This window comes from Cydia strobilella, chromosome Z (assembly GCF_947568885.1).
Source record: "Cydia strobilella chromosome Z, ilCydStro3.1, whole genome shotgun sequence".
Classification (NCBI taxonomy): Eukaryota; Metazoa; Arthropoda; class Insecta; order Lepidoptera; family Tortricidae; genus Cydia; species Cydia strobilella.
In genome coordinates, this window is record NC_086068.1 from 33,895,050 (window position 1) to 33,917,515 (window position 22,466).

A 22,466-nucleotide genomic window follows, 5' to 3' on the forward strand; every position below is an offset into this window, starting at 1 on the left:
TGCAAGAAGAAGGAGTAAATGATGAGTATAGGAGTAGATCAAAAACCGAATTCAATGGTATGGATGAGATTAGTGAGACTGAACAATTGTGGAATAGTTTTAAAAATAAAGTAGTAAGTGTGGCAAGTGAAGTATGTGGAGTAAGGAAGAGGCACAAAGGAAAAAAGTAGAAGAATGTTTGGTGGGATAAAGAAGTGCAAGAAGCAGTGTGTAAGAAGAAAAAGTTGTGGTTGGATTGGTTAGCCTCAAGAGCTAACCAAAGAAATCACACGGCTTCATTTGACGAAGTCAGTGAAGCGAAAAAGGATTATAGAAGAATGAAAGTGTTAGTAAAGGAATTAGTAGACAGAAAGAAAGGCTAACAGAAAGATAAAATGGAAGAAAGGCTCTCTCAAGATTTCCAAACAAATATAAAGTTTTTCTGGAAGTCCGTTCGTTTAGCCAGGGGTAACACCCAGAATTCTGAGCTAAAGTCAATAAAAGACAAGAATGGAAGATTAGTGAATGAGGAAGAATGCATTTTAGAAAGATGGAAAGAGTATTTTGAAAGTTTGTTTGATAAAGAGGAGGGAAGCACGTCAATTTCGGAGTTGAATGAAAGCATTGAAAACGTGTCGGAGAACGAAGATAGTATTAGCATGGATGAAAGTGTGAAAGCGTTGAAAGGAATGAAATCAGGGAAGGCTGCAGGGTATGATGGAATTTCTGTCGAGATGCTGAAAGCTGGACAAGGCATTGTAGCAAGTCAGTTGTACCGCCTTTTCAATATGTGCTTCAGAACCGGTCAAGTGCCCAGGGACTGGTGCAAGGCCGTCATTGTACCTCTTTACAAAGGAAAGGGATCACAACTGGATTGCAAAAACTACAGAGGCATTAGCTTACTCAGCGTCGTCGGCAAATTGTATGCAAAGATATTGATTGAAAGAGTAGTGAAAGAAACCGATGAGAAAGTATGGGATGCACAAGCGGGATTCCGAAAGGTAATGGGATGTACGGATCAAGTCTTTTCCTTGCGATGCATAGCCGAAAAGTATTTGGCCAAAGGTCAGAAGGTCTATTGCGCTTTCGTGGATTTGGAAAAGGCTTATGACAGAGTGGTGAGGAATGAACTTTGGTCGGTACTGTCTGTGTATGGATTGAGCGGCCGTCTCATTCAGGCACTGAATTCGCTCTATGAGGATTCGAGTGCTTGTGTGAGAGTAAACGGGTCGTACACTGAGTGGTTTAGCATCGAAAAGGGTGTTAGGCAGGGATGTGTAGCGTCACCGTGGCTGTTTAATCTGTTCATGGACAGTAGTTTGCATGATTTGAGAAATGATGAATGTGGGCTGAGAATGAGTGGGTTACCCGTCAAATGTCTTATTTACGCTGATGACCTGGTATTGCTAGCGTCATCGGGTGAAGAGTTGCAGGAGATGGTAACTAGAATGCATGGATCTTTTGAAAGGAAAGGAATGAAAATAAATGTAAGAAAGACGAAAGTTATGGTGTGATGGGGTCACGTTCGCCGGGGCGGGCGCGACCTCATACACCTCCCTTGTTCCAGACGGGAGCAAGGGTTTCCTAGTTAGCTCAGAGGAGAGAGAGGGTGCAGAGTGAGACAAAGAAACACAGGTTTAATGCTGTAGTATAGATCGGCGGGCTTTTATGCCGGTTTATCATAAATCAAGATTACTTAGGTCTAGGTATCCTAAGCTAGGTACGACGCGGGGGTGACTCTAATTATCGCAACGGTGTGGCGCGGACCCTAAGCTACTCGCGGATTCGGGAACGGTATCCCCTAAGAGTGAAGGGGATGGCGAGACGGGAAGGATATGCGAATCGGGGGGAGCGCCTAGGGTGCCTACGCGTCTAAAACACGCCGGCTCTGACCAGGGCGATAGGGAGTATCAAGGGTTGCCTACGCGTCTAAAACACGCCGGCTCTGACCAAGATACAGGGTAGGACAGGTTACGTAATCCAGGTGCCTACGCGTCTGAAAACACGCCGGCTCTGACTGGGCTACGGGAATCAGGAAGGGTCGGAGGGGAACCGGGTGCCTACGCGTCTGAAAACACGCCGGCTCGACCGGGAGATCAGCTGTCCTCACTGCAGAAGGCGGTGAGCCCAACTGACGCTGTTGTAGTACTTTGTCATCTTGCACTCCCCTACTATGGGGGTGTGAGGAGGCCATTACTGGGCTAGGCCCATTTTGGCGGCTTCTGTCGCGGGCTGTGACTACAGCCCGGTCTGTTTGGGCCAGCGTTTAAGTTGCTGGCCATTTTTTCTTCTTTTTTGGCGGCCATCTTGGCGGCCATCATGGTGGCCATCATGGCTTTGCGGACATGTTGGCCATCTGCGGCTTGGTGGAGTCTAGGGGTCTTGTAGTGGCACGAGCTCACGTGGTTGGGCTCGTGTCCGGCGGGCTTCGGGGGGGGCGGGTGTGAAGAGGGGCTATTCCCTGCAGCAGTGGGTGACTGGACGAATCGGCACGCTCGAACATCCTACGTGCGAGGTGGCCGATGAATTCGTCCAGTTTCGGAATCTTAAGGTCCCTGTTGTATGGGCGCGCGCCGCTTTTATACGCTCGGCCCGGCGCGCGACGGGTGGGGCGAGTGGGCTGGCACTCGATCGGCGGCCGCGGCTCGATAGGTAGCTCCACTGTCTGCCACGTGGCGGCGGCGTGGTGTTGTAATGCGCGGCTGTGCGCGCCATTACAGTCCCGTCACCCGTCTGGAGATTTTTACCTATGGGGAAAAATCACCGTTAGAATATGCTGGCTGAAAGGCGTTACCCTTTTTTTTTTGTATTATTTATTTTTTATTATTCACTGGATGCTAAATGTTTATCTCTCATTTTTGTATTTATTCTAAGTATTCGTCTTCCTATTTGCAACACGTTTATTTATTTTGAGCTTACGTTCTCTCTTTGACCCCACGTCGATTGTTTATTTATGCTTATTTTAAGTATCTATTGCGGTTTAACTGGTCCCACTTTTGATTACACTTATTCTTTCTTTAATAACTATATTTTATGTAAACAAACGGTTTTTTTATACGCTTTTTTTTATGTTTTTTTTTTGGTACTTTAATCTATTAACGGGTTTTTTTTGATACTACACTATATTACGGTTTTTATTTATTACGGTACTTGAATGTAATCACTATTATATTTTTATATTATTTCACTATCCTATTATTTTACTATTTATTTATTCTTGTTTCCCCCCTTTTTCCTTTCCGGTGACGTTCGTAGGGCGGGTGCGCCTGCCGCGTTCGCGGCCTCCTCGTATGGCCGTGTTGTTGGCCGCCGTTCCTCTTTCTGCCCGCCCTGCGCGTCCTTTTCTTGTTTCCGCCCTCCGTGTCTGGTCTCGAGGACGGTGCCGGTGCCAGGGGGCTGGCGATCTGTAACTTACTTTTTGTTATCCATCCTATATCTATTTTTCTTCTATTAAATTTACGTTTAAGGGTCCCATGTTCCATTTCTGAAGTCGGTTCGTGTCCGCGCTGCTTGGTTTGTGTTTTTCGAATTATCTTCTTCTGGTTGTATTTTGTCGCTGGACTCTGTGTGTGTTGTGTAAGGTTCGCTTTCGCTCGGCGGCGCGGGACTCGGTTTGCTGTGTATTTACCTTTTTCGGATATCTGGTCAATCTTACCGAAATCTACCTGTGGTAGCGGGTACGCATCTTCTTCGGAAATCTGGCCTAAGCTTACGGTAATCTGCACGGAATCGGTACTGACCTGACGGGTTTTCCACTGTTACGACGGGGAAACTATGTGAGCTGTGGGACCTCTCGATCACGCCCTGTTGAAGCATGTCACTCACGGGTTTGTCGGTTATTTCTTGCTGTTTCGGACTTCGCGGATTGTATCTCTGTTTTACGGGTCCTGTGTGCTTTAGTTCTATTCTGTGATGTACCTTTGTGAACGGTGTGGTTGGCTGCTGTTGACTGGATTCGGCGGTTATGCTATTCTGGTTTTCTTCTGGAGTGTCTACTTTTTGCTTGTCCTCTCCGTTTTTCGGATTTTTTCTCTGGGTATCTTTGTCATCGGGGTCTTCTTCGTCTTGGCTCTCTCCTGGCCATTTTATAACCATTCCAAGTCGTTTCAGGACGTCCATTCCTGTTATAATGTCCGTCGCTGACGGCAGCACCCTCAGCCAGTGTCTTATTTTTACCTCTTTGACTTCTATGCCGACCAACAAGTTCTTGTGGGTTTGTGTCCTGGTCCCATTCGCTAGTATTACTTCTCTTGTTTTTAGCTTATTCTGGTACGCGATGTTCTTACATTCATTATATACTTGCTGGTTGATGTACGAGTTGGTGGATCCTGTGTCTATTACGCCTGGGTATTTTCTTCCCATTATGTGCAAATCGGTGTATATGCGGTTGTCGCTCGCCTGTGGGCTGTGGGCTGCTCCTAGCTTTTCCTGCCCTATCCAGGTTGCTTTCTTGCAGCAGGTCCTGCTCAGCACTCCCAGTTTTCCACACTGGCTGCAAAACACTTGGCGTCTGCCCCTGCAGGCGTCTGCGTTATGTCTCGGTTTCCCACAGGACCAGCAGCTGGTCTTGGGGTCATACTTCGGATGCACTGTGTGGCTCGTATTCTCTCTCGGTTCGGGTTTCGGTTTCTGGTCTTTGTGGGGTCGGTCGTCCCTACCTTGGGTCGTTTGTTCGCTGCTTGCTTGTTCGTACTCCCTCCATTTGTTGTTGTCGCTGGCGTCTCGCCACGCTCCTGACGACGTCGTTGCACCGTACGTGGGTGTCCTTATATTTTCATGCTCGGTTCCTAATTTCAATAGTTCTGGTAAGGTCTTATAGTCTTGCCTTTTGATGTATAGCTTGTAGCTATGTAACATATTCTCGTAGATGCGGTGTAACTTCGCTGCTTCGTCGAGACTTCCGTACCTGCGCATCAGCGTCAGAATGTCTGTGACGTAGTCGGTAAACCTCTCCTGGTCTCCTTGTTTTCTAGTGACAATTTTGGCTATGAGATACTCTTCATAATTGGCCGGGTAGTAGTACAGCTTAAATGTTTGCAGGAATTGATTCCAATCGGTCCATGAGTCTACGTAATTTCTGTACCACAGGAGCGCTCTGCCCTGCAGGATGCGTGGTAGTGCGGGCAGTATGTCCTCTTTTTCGACCTTGCTGGCGTCGATGAGCTCTTCCAATCTTTCGATGAACTCGACGGCGTTGTCTGTAGTTTTAAACGAGAGGTTCCATTCTTTTATTAATTTTGTGATCACCTTTGCATTGTTTTCCGCCATTTTATCGGCTTCTTCCTCTTTCAGGATCTCCACCAAACCCTTGCGTATCTCCTCTACGGTTAAGTCTTCAGTCGGTACGCCACTTGCCGTGGCTTCTTGTATTAATTCGGGTTTTTTCAGTCGGTATATCCAACTTGTAGGCATTTCTAATGCCTACCGGTAAGCAGCGGTCCGTGCGGGAGTTTTTTTTTTCCTTATTACTTGGATGGAGCGTCGGGGCTCCTGTTGTACCCTACGGGTGGGTGGGATGCGACAGTCCCGGTTGCCTCGGTGCGGTGATGCTACGTGTAGCGGCTGTATAGAATATATGAGTACACGGGGCGGTATATGTTAAATATTTATTTATTTATTTACTCTCTCTTTATTCATTTATTCTGCCCTCTCTCGAGCATTGGTTCCTTCCAGGATACCGTATGGACTCCTACGTGAGTTTTTTCGTTGGGCGCCAGATGTGATGGGGTCACGGGGGCGCGGCCTCATACACCTCCCTTGTTCCAGACGGGAGCAAGGGTTTCCTAGTTAGCTCAGAGGAGAGAGAGGGTGCAGATCGAGACAAAGAAACACAGGTTTAATGCTGTAGTATAGATCGGCGGGCTTTTATGCCGGTTTATCATAAATCAAGATTACTTTGGTCTAGGTATCCTAAGCTAGGTACGACGCGGGGGTGACTCTTATTATCGCAACGGTGTGGCGCGGACCCTAAGCTACTCGCGGATTCGGGAACGGTATCCCCTAAGAGTGAAGGGGATGGCGAGACGGGAAGGATATGCGAATCGGGGGGAGCGCCTAGGGTGCCTACGCGTCTAAAACACGCCGGCTCTGACCAGGGCGACAGGGAGTATCAAGGGTGCCTACGCGTCTGAAAACACGCCGGCTCTGACTGGGCTACGGGAATCAGGAAGGGTCGGAGGGGAACCGGGTGCCTACGCGTCTGAAAACACGCCGGCTCGACCGGGAGATCAGCTGTCCTCACTGCAGAAGGCGGTGAGCCCAACTGACGCTGTTGTATGGGCGCGCGCCGCTTTTATACGCTCGGCCCGGCGCGCGACGGGTGGGGCGAGTGGGCTGGCACTCGATCGGTGGCCGCGGCTCGATAGGTAGCTCCACTGTCTGTCACGTGGCGGCGGCGTGGTGTTGTTGGTTGGTGGTGCTGTGCGCGCCATTACAATGGTATTTGAAAAGGAGGAATATATGACAAACTGTGAAATTTTGATTGGTCAAGAAAGAGTAGAACAAGTGAAAGAGTTTGTGTATCTGGGAACATTATTCACTAGGGACGGTAAGCATGATAAAGATATTGAAAGGAGAGTGAGTGCTGGAAATCGCGTGAATGGGGCACTTAACGCTTTTATGAGCAGCCAGAAGGTGTCGCAAAAGGCACGGTTGGCTGTGCATAGAGGGGTGCTGGTGCCTACACTTATGTATGGTAGCGAAAGTTGGGTATGGCAGAAGAGGCATCAAAACCAAGTGAATGCAGTGGAAATGAGAGCGTTGAGAAGTGTGTGTGGTATGAGATTACAAGATAGAATTAGGAACAGTGTGATAAGGGAAAAGTGTGGACTGAGCGAAGATGTAGTGACAAAAATTGAGAAAGGTATGTTGAGATGGTTTGGACACGTGGAAAAAATGAGTGAAAGAAGGCTAACAAAGAGACTGCATAAGGGAGAGGTAGAAACGGGAGTTGGAAGGGGCAGACCTCGGCGGACTTTCTCTGATCAGATCGGGGAAATCCTGAAGAAAGGCCAGGTCAAGAGCACCCTAAACCGGCGAGCGTGTATGAGGAATGTTATGAAAGTGAAGGAAGCGAAAGAGGTATGTCAGGATCGTAGCAAGTGGAAATCCGTGGTCTCTGCCCACCCCTCCGGGAAATAGGCGTGATTATATGTATGTATGTACATTATGTTTTTCAATAATTATGTCAAACAGAGGGACCCTGGATAATCGTTCTAAATATGATATGCAAATACTCATTGATTGTATTATGCAAATATGATGTCTACTTTAGCTTTGAATACACATTCGTGTTTTGATTTGACAGTTAATATATGAGACCGTGGCACTTAGTCAATCTATGTAAGAATATCCTATAATATTTAATTTAATATGTAGATGGCGCTGTACGACTGTATATTATGGTAACTGGTTATCAAAAGTTAACGTTCGACAATTCAGTTACTTGAAAACAAACCGTACATCGGCATTTTGTTCATCAAGTATGGGTAGGGTAGGGGCATAGTGGTGAGCACTACAGCGCAGCGGTGGTACCTAGTGTACTGTATGATCCGTACCGTACCGTACCGTATAGTACCTATACTATAGTAAGGTTGTAAGGTGTTGTGTTGTGTGTCGCAGCGTACCACGCGAAGTGCATCGACCCGTGGTTGACGCAGAGCCGGCGCGTGTGCCCCGTGTGCAAGCGGCGCGTGTTCGCGGCGGGCGAGCGCCGTGAGCGCCGCGCGCCGCTCTCCGACTCTGACAGCGACGACTCGCGCGACCCGCTCGTCACCAACACCACCGAGCCCACTCAGGTACATTACATTACATAGATAGGTACCTAAACTACACACCACACCACACCACACCACACCACACTGCACATGCTTTCTCTTTATACCTACTTAATATCTGGTAGACCGAGCTTTGCTCGGAAAACATATAAAAACTCAAAAATGCGCGTTTTCCCAGAGATAAAACCTAGCTAGATCGATTTTTCGCCCTCGAAAACACCCATATAGCAAATTTCATCGAAATTGTTAGAACCGTTTCTGAGATCCCCGAAATATAGAAATATATATAGATAGATAGATATATACAAAAATTGTTCGTTTAAAAGTATAAGATAAGATGTAGGTATCTTCACTAGTCTCTGACCGCAACTTCGATCGGCTACCAACTATTATGTTGGAATAACAGTGTGTTACAAAACATTTACCTTTTTGAATTTGTTTGCTAGAAATTATTGAGGTAAAAACCAGTTTCCTAAATAGATCAAGGGGGTAACAATATAAATTGTCCCTTTTTGGGTTTTCCTGTATTCTTTATATTTAAATGGGAACCATCGTCCACTGTTCAGATTGCAACCTTTTTACATTTTAATGTGCATATTTGATAATGACATAATTTTGAATTTGAATAACTAAAAAGAATTGTGTCAATCACTCACATCTGTCATGGAAATAAAATAAGACGCTCTTTTATATAATTTTCGGATTTTTATTTAAATTAGTACAAATCACATGAAGAAAAACTACATTTTATTCATCCACAATTATCTCTCTTTAAGGCGACGGGATATGGCATTTTCGATTTAGACCTTACTTTGCGCACATAATTTGTTCAATGAATGTTTAATAATTGCATTAAATGGCACGTTAATTTGTTCACGAAGAAGCCGTGTACCGACTCCCCACGCCATTATATTTTTTATTTGCTGTTATTCTCTACAAATCGACACTAAAAGTATCAAAAAATCAAAATATGGAATCCGTTTGAACAAGACGAAATATAACCAAACTATCAAATTATTATCGATTTATATGTTTACTCATAAAGACAACACAGAACATCAATCTTAAATGTAAACTTTCGTACAATTTCCATACATTGACGACATCACTCAAAATTCTTCTTTGACTTAGATGCCCGCAGGGGCCTGACGAAAGCAGACGTGTAGCTGCGCGTATGAAAATGACAGCTGCATTTGACAATTATATTGACATTAAATCATATACGCATACGAAAAAGTATACCAGTAGATAATTAGTAAATTTAAAAGTGGAAAAATTACTGCCTTGGGTGAGACTTGAACTCACGGCCTCTGGATCGATACTCCAGCGCTCTGCCAACTGAGCTACCAAGACCTCATCCATAGTCAGCAAATCTTACCACTATATGGGTCTAGGGGACCCTAGCGACATCTACCGTAAGAGCGTTACACTTCTTAAACGGCCACTGGAGTTCCAAGTCATATTGGAAATTCACCAGTTACGATGTGCATGGGTAGCACTCCACTTTTAAATTTATTATAAGCTTAATAGCATCGATCGCAGACGTTTCTGCTTGTTAAAAATTAATTTAGATAATTAGTATTTCAGAAAATAGGGTAAATAAAATGCATGACGTGGAGCTCTAGTCTCATTTTAAATTTGATTTGTTTGTTATTTACTGGTCATACCGGTCGAAATCCGCAGTAAACTATCCTAAATTAATACCATTACAATCGAATTTAATTAATTTGTTCCTTCAAAACCCGGTTGAAATGAAAAAAGTTTAAAGAGCCGTTTTTACTGATTGGGATTATTTTCATTATGCTGGTATTAATAATTTGTGTCATTATAAAAACGTATATGACATTTCTACGTCAATGAATTTTGATGACAATTGTAGTTTTTTATTTATGTTAGAGAAATTTTATCTTAAAATAATGATTACCAATTAATAATAGGTAGCGTTATGCAACCCGTTTAATACGTGAAAGTCGCAGTCTCTACACCTAGTTTGTTGCCGTTCGTTCCGTCCGTCTATATGCGGTTACCTAAGTGCTTTTCTGACAATCTGCAAGAATCAAGAAACAGTTTAACGGCAATACAACTTCTTCTTCGGGCGATGCAATGCAACTTCTTCCGACTGCGGCATCGAGGACCAGACCATGGAGCACATTATCCAGCGGTGCCCACTCCGCACATACTCGGGTAGCCCGAATTATCTATTAGATTTGACGTCCGATGCTGTGCTATGGTTGCAAAACATGGATGTTACCTTATAAAAATACTGTACATAATTTTTGCTTACGTGGCTATATCGCACCAGACAAGACCAGCACTTAGTTCCTACTAGCGAGTTATACTATCCAACAAAACAATGTTTTATTTCAAAGACATTTTGTGCATAGGTATCTATAGTAGATTGTGTTACAAGGGAGGAAAATGACATAATATGTCATTTTGCTGCTAAACGAAGCGAAGGATTCTATAATAGAATCCCGAGAGTAACGAGGGATTCTAAAGTAGAATCCTGAGCGTAGTGAGGGATTCAAGTGTGTTACGCCCAAGATGAAAATAGTTTTGCTACCATGTGACACATACTGCTTTTCACATCACCTATGAGGTAATTATGATGTTTAAAAATATTATTTAAGCTAAATAAATAATGTGCAAGTTTTTTTTTTTAATAGTGTCCTAGAACAGAAAAGTGTTACTTTGATCCCTCCTAGCAGGGAAGAAAAACTCCTTTTTCGAATTGGCGATGTGAAAAAGTATTTTCATACTGATCAGAACATAACCGTAAGTAGAAAGCTAAATAAAATAATTAAGTATCCGAAGTGTATGTTTCGGTGCTATTCCACACATTAATCGTAAAAGGCAGAGACAGATTTCATTATGGTATTAAGCGGTACGGTACCGTTATTATTTATCGATAACGGTTCGTTTTGAAAGTAAAACAGAACTATACCTACGTACGGTATCGGTACTACCGGTATAAAATTCCAGCAAGGACAACATTTTTTTATAAGTGTATTTGAACCATTATTTACCGAGCGTTAGCGAAGGTCTCCGTTTCACCGTGGGCAAAAATGTGCTCCTTTGCAGATCTCATTTATCAACTGATTCTCGTGAAAATTTGTAAACAGGTTCGGTAGTTCGATAGAATTATTCTGTGGTTTCGTTTTTTTTGGAAAAAGGTGAAAAAGGCAGAAATTGGCAAGGACTAAAGCGCCAGTAGGGTCTATGTCACTTAAGACCATTGTGATTACGCCGCGCCACGTGGAACGTGAGGTGCGTTGGGGTAAGTGCATACAATTCATTCAACAAAAAAATACCTCTTATAAGATCACTAGTGTGTCTGCCTGTCTGTTACAGCCAATTCACATATTATTATTATGTCACATATAGTAAGTCGGTGCCGAAGATGGACTAGTAAAGTAAATAAATGAAATTTAAACTTATTTGCGGTCATTTTTGGTATCGTGTAACATATCAGATATAATTTTATTTATTCATAAAAGCAAATATAATAAAACTTACTGTTTAAGTACAAAAACTGTGGCGTAAAGCCAGTGGACTGTATAAAAATTGTGCGCTATGCTAACCCTAAATAATATAGCTTGGGCCTTGGCTTACCGGTGGTTTTGGGTCTGCTGCTGACAGAGGCCTTTGCTGGTGGTGGGTCCTTGTTGGTTCTTTCTTTATATTGGGGAAGACATTTACGAATATGTTTTACTAAATATTATTTATATTCGTGCTGTTTTCGATTGCGATTCTAATGACACATAATAATTTTAAAGGCAGATTCGCTGAATCTTCACGTCTAGATGTAACTGGCACAAAACCTCCTAGTCCACTAGTTTGCGAGACTTCTATGTCGGACATACGCATACGTCAGACGGAGGTTCGCAAAGTGCTGCAAAACCTGGACGTGAACAAAGCAAGTGGTCCTGACGGAATTTCAGCCATAGTTCTTAAAACCTGTGCACCTGAGCTATGTCCCATATTGACGCGCCTCTTCCGCCTCTCTATGGCTATCGGCCAGGTTCCGAAGTCTTGGAAGCTTGCTAATGTTCAACCAGTGCCGAAAAAAGGTAGCCGAGCTGACCCTGCCAACTATAGACCGATTTTGGTCACGTCCATGCTCTGTAAGAGTATGGAACGTGTACTGAACAACCGACTCCTGTCATACCTAGAAGCGAATGACCTGCTCAGTGACCGGCAATATGGGTTCCGCCGAGGCCGGTCTACTGGAGATCTTTTAGCGTATGCCACGCACATTTGGAGTGAGGCTATCGAGAAGAATGGAGAGGCTTTAGCTGTCTCTCTAGATGTATCGAGGGCCTTCGACAGGGTTTGGCACGAGGGCCTTATTAGCAAGCTACCGTCCTTCGGTCTACCCACTAGTCTCTGTGACTGGGTATCAGACTTTTTGAGGGATCGGTCGATTCGGGTTGTCATTAATGGCTGCTCGTCCGATCAGATGGCAATCAATGCCGGAGTCCCTCAAGGGTCCGTGCTTTCAGCGACCCTTTTCCTGCTCCACATAAACGACCTGCTGCAGCCAGGTACGTTCGGATATGCAGATGACACCACGGTTGTTGAAAGATACATACCCAATTTACGAGCTAGTGGAGCCCAAATTTAGGCGCTCAGGGAGGCAATGGTCGAACGCATGAACGTGTCACTGAAGGCAGTCTCCGATTGGGGCGAAGCCAATCTGGTTGCGTTCAATGCTAGTAAGACTCAGGCGTGTCTTATCTCCGCTAAACGGAGTCCATTCCATCTCACTCCTACTTTCCGAAATGTATCCCTTCCGTTAGCCGACCATCTTGAGCTGCTCGGAGTCTCGCTGACCTCGAAACTCAACTTCGGCCCGCATATCGAGTCTAAAGCACAGTTAGCGGCAAAAAAGCTAGGCATCCTCAACAAGGTGAGGGATGGCTCTGCAAAGTACCAGCTTGAGGCGCTCGAGTCAGTTGAGAGGAGGGCCAAGAGAATCATCAATGACAGCAATCTGACGAATGCTCGACTCCAAAGTCTGGAGCATCGTCGCAAGGTTGCCAGCCTGTCGATCTTTTATAGGATACATTTGGGAGAGTGTGCCGAGAAACTGCACAACCTTATTCCTCCGTCCCATTTTTACCATCGGACCACACGACAAACGGCACTCCGGCATCGCTTCATGGTAGGAACTCCAAACATACGCACGAAGCGTTTTGCTTCCACATTTCTTATGCGAACTGCCAAGGAGTGGAACGCCCTGCCCGAGTCTGTGTTTCCGCATGAGTACAATTTGGGGCTCTTCAAGGCAAGAGTTAATAGGTATCTCATAGGTAAGCGTGCTCCACCGTAGACCACATCATCACTTACCATCAGGTGGGATCGTGGTCAAACGCCTGCCTATTCATCATAAAAAAAAAAGATCATTATAAAAATATTATACATAGGCAAAAATTTACCATAACCTACCTATATATCAGAAATGTTTAAAATATACAATAAATAGTTCAACGCCATAAAAATAGTGGAAAACCTATTAAAAAGGACAAGCGTGAAGAAAAAAAATAGACATTAATTTAAAAATAAATGATTATTCTTCCGCCAAACATTGCCTTTGGAAATAGTACATTTCAATGCTAGTGCGGAAAGTACATATCCGCACGTGTATCGAACGACGTTTTTTAATACAGTTGCGAAAAAATAAGAAAAGCAACAAGTAAGGGAATGGAATTAGAAACTTTTATATTATTAATTCTGTGACACTGACATCGTTGACATTGACATTATGAAGAGGTGTTTTTCTAGCTTTTATTCAACTAGAATAGATTTTGTTATTATTATTGAACCCACTTCAATGAAAGTTTTTTTTTTCAAATGCATGTTCTATAAGACAGAAACAATTATAAATATTAAAACATTGTACTATTATTACTTAAATATCGTTATTTTCGATTATTTGTGTATCGTATACCTATATTTATAAAAACAATATCGAATGTTGCCTTTGGAAACTTAAAACATTCTTGCAGTAAGAAAATACGCCTCTTCTTTGACAGGCGTTCCGTTCCATTCAGACAACTTATTAAGAACGGTTTTTCAACATTAAAAAAATAAACGTGTTATAATACTTATAATGATGAAGAGGTAAGTAATAAAATATGAAATATATTTTTCGTTTTCTTACATTAACAGTAGGTTTTTATGTTGATTACGACGTTTAAAGGAAACTAATATTAACACTCATCAATAAGTAGTCATGAATTGTAACAAGTTAAAATTAAAAAAAATTGGAAAAGTAAAAAGCACTAGTTCGCGAAAACCAACTTTCCGCACGCTAAACAGCCACGAAAAGAAGCACTTTTTGAGCAACTGTATTAAAAAATAGTTTTTAAAAGTATATGTGATAGGCCACCTCTTTGTTTCATATTTGTATACCTATTGCAAAACTTATTTAGTGACCTATTGTATAAGCAGTTATTGCGTAAAAAGTAAGGGTAGTAGGTGTACGTCAAGTGCCATCGCTTTTGCGGGGAATTTAAATGCCAATGACAAATTGACAGCTTAATGGTCATAAGGTCATAATGGTCATATATAATTTAATTTCAACCTAAAAAATTAGGTATGTTAAAAAAAACTTAATTGTATTAGAGCTACATTTGCGCATTTCTATTTAGTTGTACAAAAAAAAATCGTGTTATAATTGGAAATTTTTATTTTATTTCTACTCATCCACGTGCTTTTTAGGATTCCGTACCCAAAGGATAAAAACGGGACCCTATTACTAAGACTCCGCTGTCCGTCTGTCCGTCTGTCTGTCTGTCACCAGGCTGTATCTCATGATCTGTGATAGCTAGACAGCTGAAATTTTCACAGGTGATGTATTTCGGAAATAGAGATTTAAGTGGGGCTCCCATACAACAAACGTGATTTTTGACCGAAGTTGAGCAACGTCGGGCGGGGTCAGTACTTGGATGGGTGACCGTTTTTATAGTTAATGGTACTATAAAAACATTCGTGTGTGAGTCCGACTCGCACTTGGCCGGTTTTTTTTAAATATTACTGCGAAAAAAGTGTCCCCAATATTTTTGGTCCGTTGGTTACGGTTTTCAATTGATACTTACAACGTTCTATGACTGTAACAAATCGGACCAAAAAAAAAATGAAATTTTGTGGACACTTTTTCTCATATTAGAATCAAAGGAGCTCGTGATTCTGAGTGGAAATACTTAATACAAAAGTTTAAAAATCTAAAATGCAAATAGAAATGCCTATTTATGTGATCGCAGTCGATTACCAAATTCGAAACTAAATTCCTGATCACCGATTAAATTCCATCTTATAAATGCATTTATCCCAACGCACTTCACGTTCTATGCTGCGCGGTTTCATTGCCGCTCCCACCGCCGTAACTAACATCAACAACTACATCATCAAGGGTACGACCTAATTTATTCAGCACTGAAATAATGCCGGTATAATATTTTTCTCAAAAATGGACGGCAAAGTCGACGTTGCCGGTTAAAAAGTAGGTCGCGAAGTGTGTAGTTTATGGTCAGTCAAAAAATTAAAAAGTAAAAAACATTGCAGTCTCGATTTCGGGACTGCAATGTTGCATACAAATTCCATTATTTGTCGAGTTCCAAACTTTTTAAAAGTTGAAGTGGCCATATCAAATGAAGGCATAGGTCCATTAAACAGCCAAACAGATGATCAGTACTTATTATTACAATGTTGGTACCGCGACTATTTTGGTGTTTCAAATAGGTTGGCGTATTTTCATCAGAAAAATACACTTCTATTTTTAATTAAAAAAATAAAAAGGCAAAGCAAATCTTTTTACTTTTTTCTGGGAAAATATATACATAATAACGTTGCTTCTGTAAAATATTTCTATTATATTTGTGTTTATTGCGCCATTTTTGAGAAAAGCACTATATATGACTCGGCTGGAAGGCTACTTGCTGGCTTCGGATTCAATTAAACGGACTCCCAAGGTCGTCCGTTTAAAACGAATCCTCAGCCAGCAAGTAGCTACTTCCAAACCTCGACAATAATGTACTATTTCTCAAACATGCTATGTAATATTGATATAACGTTCTTTATATTAAGCTGGGAAGTATCACGTCTCAGGCGCGGCTAGACGAGAGGTCTGTAATGAAATTTCATACAAAGTTGCAGGCCTAGGACGGGAAGTGGCTTTTTTTATTTCCATATTTGTGACACAGCATCATGGCATTCAGCCATAAAAAAAACTATAACCAATATTTGCTTTTTGGTTCGAATGACATTCTGCCAATACAACTATTAAAAAAAAACAATAAACGATATTTGATATATTTTGCAGTTTTATTTGTATAGAATTTCCAAAGAAATCATAAATAAAACATTATTAGCAAATTCCAATAATATTGAATTGCAAATTTATAGTTGGTCAAACCAAATTGGCAGTAAATAAGAACAAAAAAAACTATACTCATACTTTTCTTTCGGGTGCTAGTACTAGTGTAAGATAAAGATAGTATGATTCTCTCTGTCTATGTTTGAAATAAGACAGTCCTTTGACAAACTATAATTACAAATACAGATTTAAAATATTTCATTTAAATATTAGCGGTAAAATGTCTACTCAAACACGCGTATGTATTTTTTTCATCGTTTCAATACCTGTTAATTATATTTCATGTTTAAGGCAACGATGTATGTGAAGCATAATATCAACATAAAAACTATGTAATCTTAGTTATGTGGCTAAAACTACAGTCAGACGGATGCAAGGCGAAAAAATCAAAGATACATAAATATATCTTGACAATTTGTGTAATAAATTGATAAACTACATGTGTAAAATATACGACACGTGTGATAAAGGACGTATAGGTGGTAGTTATTTGTGCCTCGTTTACTTTTAGTTTCTTTAGAAATAAAACTTTAATTTCGTGGAGATTTCTTTATTTATTTCATTGCATGTTTGAGAAAAGCACTATACATACATCGGCGTGGAAAGGGGTTGTCGGCCTCATAACTATCCGGCCTCACTACGTTCGGCCGTATATATGCATTCGGCCGGCAACCCCTTACTTCCCAGCCTCTGTAGTAATGTACTATTTAATGTAGCGTGACGCTACATCTGTCGTTTTGTTTTGGAAACTACTTGCTTGTCAGTCATGTCTAGTTTGCTTGTTTGTTTAGTCGTGTCGTATAGTGTAAATTGATTCACGCAATTACGGTTAGATGGCGGTTTAAAGAAACACATGGAACCTTTTTTGGACGATGATATTTTCGAGATTGGCAGGTTACAATTGCGTTGGATTTTGAATTTCAATTCTGATTCGGAAAGAGAAATTTGTTTTCTTCGTGATACTTCAGATGGATTTTGGGATTGACGTGTAAAGATCTGTTTGTGATAAATTAGATTTTTTCCTGGTTTTTTCGTCAAAGTTAACCTTTTAAGCTTGATGAGGAACGTTTTCTTCTGAGGTTGCTAATAACAACTTCGAGTGCGCTTTACTTCCCGTCGTTCCGCGGCCCTGTTGGCCACAGTTGCCTGCAACAGGACCTTTTTAAGGCCACCGTGGAGCAGTGCTCCGGTGGTGCGTGGTGGTCGTATCAACGACAGGGCGCAGCCGCCGACGTGCAGTCGGCAGTGGATGGTCGTCGACCCCATCAGTCAGCGGTCAGGTATCAGACCCACGGAGGAGACGAGCCCGCATACTGCGTGGTTCGATAGCGTTGGTTAGCCAAACGTTTGCTTTGGAAAGGAACTAGCAGACCCACGGAGGACACGAGCCCGCATACAGCGCGGTTCGATAGGTCACGGTACAGCTTCGGTTGGCCGAACAAATTGTCATCGTCTACGGAGTTTGAATATTTTTTTAACGTATTGGAATCGGTTCCCGTTTAATTGTTATTATTTTTCCCGGTTCATTGTTATTTTTTTTGTGCAATATTTCTTTTAATTCTGTAAAGCCGCTGTTATCCGTATTCCGCATTTATTTAAGGCATTGTCTTTTAAAATTCTAATTCCCCTAATTGTCAGGCGAAACTAATATTCGGCAATAAATTTAGGTACCTATCACCCGTTGAAACAGCCATTATCGTCCATAATCTCCATCTCATTAATCCATTTCTTTTCTTCTACAGCTAAATTTATACGCCATTATCTTTCGCTCGTACACCAGTTCACGCCAGTGCGGAAAGCGGACTGTCAGAAAAACAATTTGTTTTGGTTACATTATTTTTTTAAATTCCAAGTGTACATTTTTTTAGTGACTTTCGGAAGTACTTATCAAATTATACGTGTTGTGCACAAGTATTTGTTTTACTGCATTAGATACTATTTATGCATATGTATATGTATAAGAAATCTCTTGCACTCCACTCGTTTCAAGTTAAATAGTCATATTTATATTAAACTTTAGTATGTACATATATTTTCTCAAACATGCTATGTAATATTGATATTACGTTTTTTATATTAGGCTGGGAACTATCACGACTCCGGCACGGCTAGACGAGGGGCCTGTAATGAAATTTCATACAAAGTTGCAGGCCTAGGCCGAGAAGTGGCTCTTTTTTAATTTCCATTTCACATATATTTGTGACACAGCATCATGGCATTCAGCCAAAAAAAAAACTATAACCAATATTTGCTTATGGTTCGGAATGACATTCTGCCAATACCCCTTAAAAAAAACAATAAACGATAATTAATATATTTTGCAGTTTTATTTGTATCCAATTTACAAAAAATATATAAATAAAACATTATTAACAAATTCCAATAATATTGAATTGCAAATTTACCTACAAATACAGATTTAAAATATAGTTGGTCAAACCAGTTTGTCAGTAAATAAGAACAAAAAAACTATACTCATCCTTTTCTTTTGGGTGCTAGTACCAGTGTAAGACAAAGATAGTATGATTATCTCTGTCTATGTTTGAAATGAGACAGTCCTTTGACAAACTATATTTCATTTAAATATTAGCGGTAAAAATGTCTACTCAAACATGCGTTGGTGTTTTTTAATCGTTTTGGAGGTAAAGTTGAACATTTTTCATTGTGTATCTGTAATTCTATTTTATTGGATTTATTGTGCGTTGTTTATTGTGTTATTTAATATGAGTTCCGACGAAAATATTAAATGAATACCTGTTAATTATACTCCATGTTTAAACCAACGATGTATGTGAAGCATAATATCAACATAAAAAACGATGTAAGCGTAGTTATGTGGCTAAAACTACAGTCAGAAGGATGCAAGGCGAAAAATCAAAGATACATAAATATACCTTTGAACATTTGTTGTAATAAATTGATTAACTACATGTGTAAAATATACGACACGTGTGATAAAGATAGGTACAGGTGGTAGTTATATTTTTTGCCTAGTTTACTTTTAGTTTCTTTAGAATTAAAACTTTGATTTCGTGGAGATTTCTTTATTTATTTCATTGCATGTTTGAGAAAAGAACTATACATACATCGGCGTGAAAAGGGGTTGTCGGCCTCATAACTATCCGGCCTCACTACGTTCGGCCGGCAACCCCTTACTTCCCGGCCTCTGTAGTAATGTACTATTATAATATAATTTGTGGTTCCAGGGCGGCACGTTTGAGCCGCAGCGCGAGAACCCGTTCGTGCGCGCCGCGCGCTTCGTGACCCGCGCGCGCCGCTCGCAGCCACAGGTGACTCGTCACTTCCTTCAAGGCGGGATTCCACCAGAGTGCCGCACAAGCATATTCAGTACGAAAATGCTTGCTCCGCACACTGGCGGAATCCCGCTTTTATAAATAGGTACCACCGCAGTGTCAAACTAACATATACCTATCCCGCTTTAATCAAACTCTTTACTTAACTTATACACTCTTCTTTTTAAGAACCACATACTATAGCTCGAAAAAGTTCGTTCGGCAGTCAACGCGTTATTACTCAATTCTTTAACCTTTAACCATCGTTTTTCTTTTTCTAGAACGAAGGACAGACTGACGAAGAAAACAATACAGTGAGAGCTGAAGTTGAAAAGTAAGTGTTGCTTTTAATTGAACTTCTGAAAGTAATTATAAGAACATTATTGCAGAGGCCGTGATACAGTTTATATTCGCTATACAGTTCAATAAGAAGTTTTTGGAATGATAGTTACGATAGTCGTTTTTAATCATTTAATTTTCTTTCCGAATCTGTTTTGGGTTATAAAATTAAATACTAATATTTCTTGTATCAATAAACCACCTGTGACAAAAATTATAAGCAACAATGTGTGCTCACGTTTTGGCGTGTTCAAGCTTTATTGCACAATTAAATTGAATGAACGAATATTGAATGGCACTGAATGACAGTATGAGTTGTGCCATTAACTTTAAAAAAATAATTAAAGAGGATAACTGATTAAAACTTATAGCTAGAGCTTGGTATGTAAAATTGAGGCGTACAGTGTGTTTATTTTATAGTCATTTTTTATCCGTAATAAATAAATATAAATAATGCCATTAATAGTTAACTTATAAAATTAAGTACCTACTACCTAGTCTACCTACATATAAAATTTAGGAAACTAGTGTTAAACTAGTATTATTTTTTGAAGTTCGAAGTTTTCTCAAACATTACGTGGGAATATCATTCGTGGGAAATTTATATTACAAGCGCGCTACAACCAAATCAGCGCTCTGCAGTTTTTTATTTTTTGGCCACAATAACTCCGATGGTTAACGGCTATGTATGATGAACCCCCGTGGACGTCACCTGCCGCTCCGTTGGTGGGTTGAGGAATGGCAGCCAGCGAAAAAAGCAAAAAAAAAATTGTCATCGCCTCCCGCATGATACTTTGTCAGATGATAGTTTAGATGCTAATGTGAATAAAAAAATCGTCAGCCGGTTGTATCTCGGTGGAAGGTCAGCTGGTCACATGAACATGTAAAAAAAATCTTTTCAGTAATCGCATCCCATTTCATTATACTTTGTCAGATGGTAGTTTAGAATTTAGATGATATTGTTAATAAAACAAATCGTCGGCCGGTTCTATCGCGGTGGAAAGACCGTCAGCTCTTAAGAGCGCTATTACATTTCGGCGTTGAGCGAGTTTAGGTATTTTACGCGCTGCGGCGGGCTGTGCGAGCTCAGTATTATAAAAGAATTATTTTATACTAGAAAGAAATTATACTCGCTTGTTTACATGTTTCGTCATTACATTTGGTACAGGTACAGGGTAACCGTACAGCTTGGGTAGCGGAACTATTTTAGCTATATGTAGCAGTGTTGGCCGTAATTGTTAATTTTAATTAACCATTGATCAATTGCATTAACCATTAGTTCCGCCAATCCGCCATTAACCAATTGCATTACGCACCAATGGCATTAAAGTTAATTCGAATTAAATTTTTGAGACGTTAATGGCCATTGAAGTTAATGTTTTGTTTAGTGTTGTTTGACATATCAGTCAAATTTGACAGATTGACAGTTTTTGTCATTTTCACTGAAAATTATCTTTTTGGGATAGAATTTAGCACCCACTGACATTGTTAAATGTAGATTTATACTATCTGTCAAAATTGACAGTTTGTGACCTTTTGACAGTTTTGGATCCCAAATCGAAACGGCTTGTCCGATTTTGATAGGACCTTCAACATTAGTCATGGGATGGAAAATGTAGTTTGACACATCTGTCAAAACTGTCAAAATTGACAGTTTGACAGTTTTTGTCTTTTTTAGTGAAAATTAACATGGTTTGTTTGCTAAATTATATCCCAAAAAGATAATTTTCACTGAAAATGACAAAAACTGTCAATCTGTCAAACTTGACTGATATAATTTAAAACTAATACGGGACTTAATCGCGTACAAACTTACGTTTATTTATGGCCTGACGTTTCGAACGTGACGTTACGTTCGTGGTCACAGGCAGACTGGCGAGGAATTGTTAAGGCAACAAATAACCCGACCAAATTACGTAGGTTGTTTTTGGTAGTATTTCGGTGTATGTTGGCGCCGCCTAATTACTGTTTTTTGATGGACACTTTTCATACATAGAGATTTGGCTCCTTTATACAGTCTCCATGGTTTCGCCAAAAAAATACGACAGGCCGTTTTAGTCTTTTTACTAAACGGCTTAATCAATTGTAAGGGTCATGATTTATAAATAGTTTGTATTTGGGTTATGCCTACTTTCATTTATGATTAGCTTATAAAAGAATATCAATTGACTCTTACTTGTCACTGTTCGTTTTCATCATCAACCACCACCAATCAATTGGAGATTACCCAATCTCCCAACACAATTAAAAAAATAAACTTAAAAATGAATAAATAAATATCTATATACAACGTAAATTAATAGCCTATATTAATCAATTAATTATTGTTTTATTAGGAATCGAACTTTATTCAAAACGTAACAATGGCAATATGTCCGCGCATGTCAGAAAACTTTTATTTTTATATTTCAAATTAAGCTTTCTCAAACATAAGTGGAAATACTGTCATTATTTTCATTATAATAGGCTGCGAAAGCTCGTCAGAATCAAATCAACTTTCTGCAGTTATTTAGTCTGGCCACAATAACTCCAATTTTATTGCACTTGGGCTCTGCACAAGCATACAGAGTACAAGGAAGGCACGGAGCGACGAGCGACACAGCCTCCTCGTCTCAAAGCTAGCACACGACTGCCGGCCACGCTTTTTTCGAGCTACATACGCACGAAATGTGGAATAATATTCGATTTCTTTAAAGAAATATT

At 40.7% G+C, this 22,466-nt stretch overlaps 1 protein-coding gene across 4 annotated transcripts in view; it reads left to right on the forward strand.

The window, feature by feature from the left end:
• LOC134754337 (E3 ubiquitin-protein ligase RNF13) overlaps window positions 1–22,466 on the forward strand; it is a 96,080-nt gene that overhangs the window by 63,380 nt on the left and 10,234 nt on the right. For all 4 annotated transcript variants that reach the window (XM_063690613.1, XM_063690612.1, XM_063690614.1 and 1 more), the window contains 3 exons: window positions 7,600–7,775; window positions 19,338–19,421; window positions 19,706–19,758. In XM_063690613.1, the coding sequence (XP_063546683.1) occupies window positions 7,600–7,775; window positions 19,338–19,421; window positions 19,706–19,758 (313 nt within the window). The remainder of the gene's footprint in view (window positions 1–7,599; window positions 7,776–19,337; window positions 19,422–19,705; window positions 19,759–22,466) is intronic.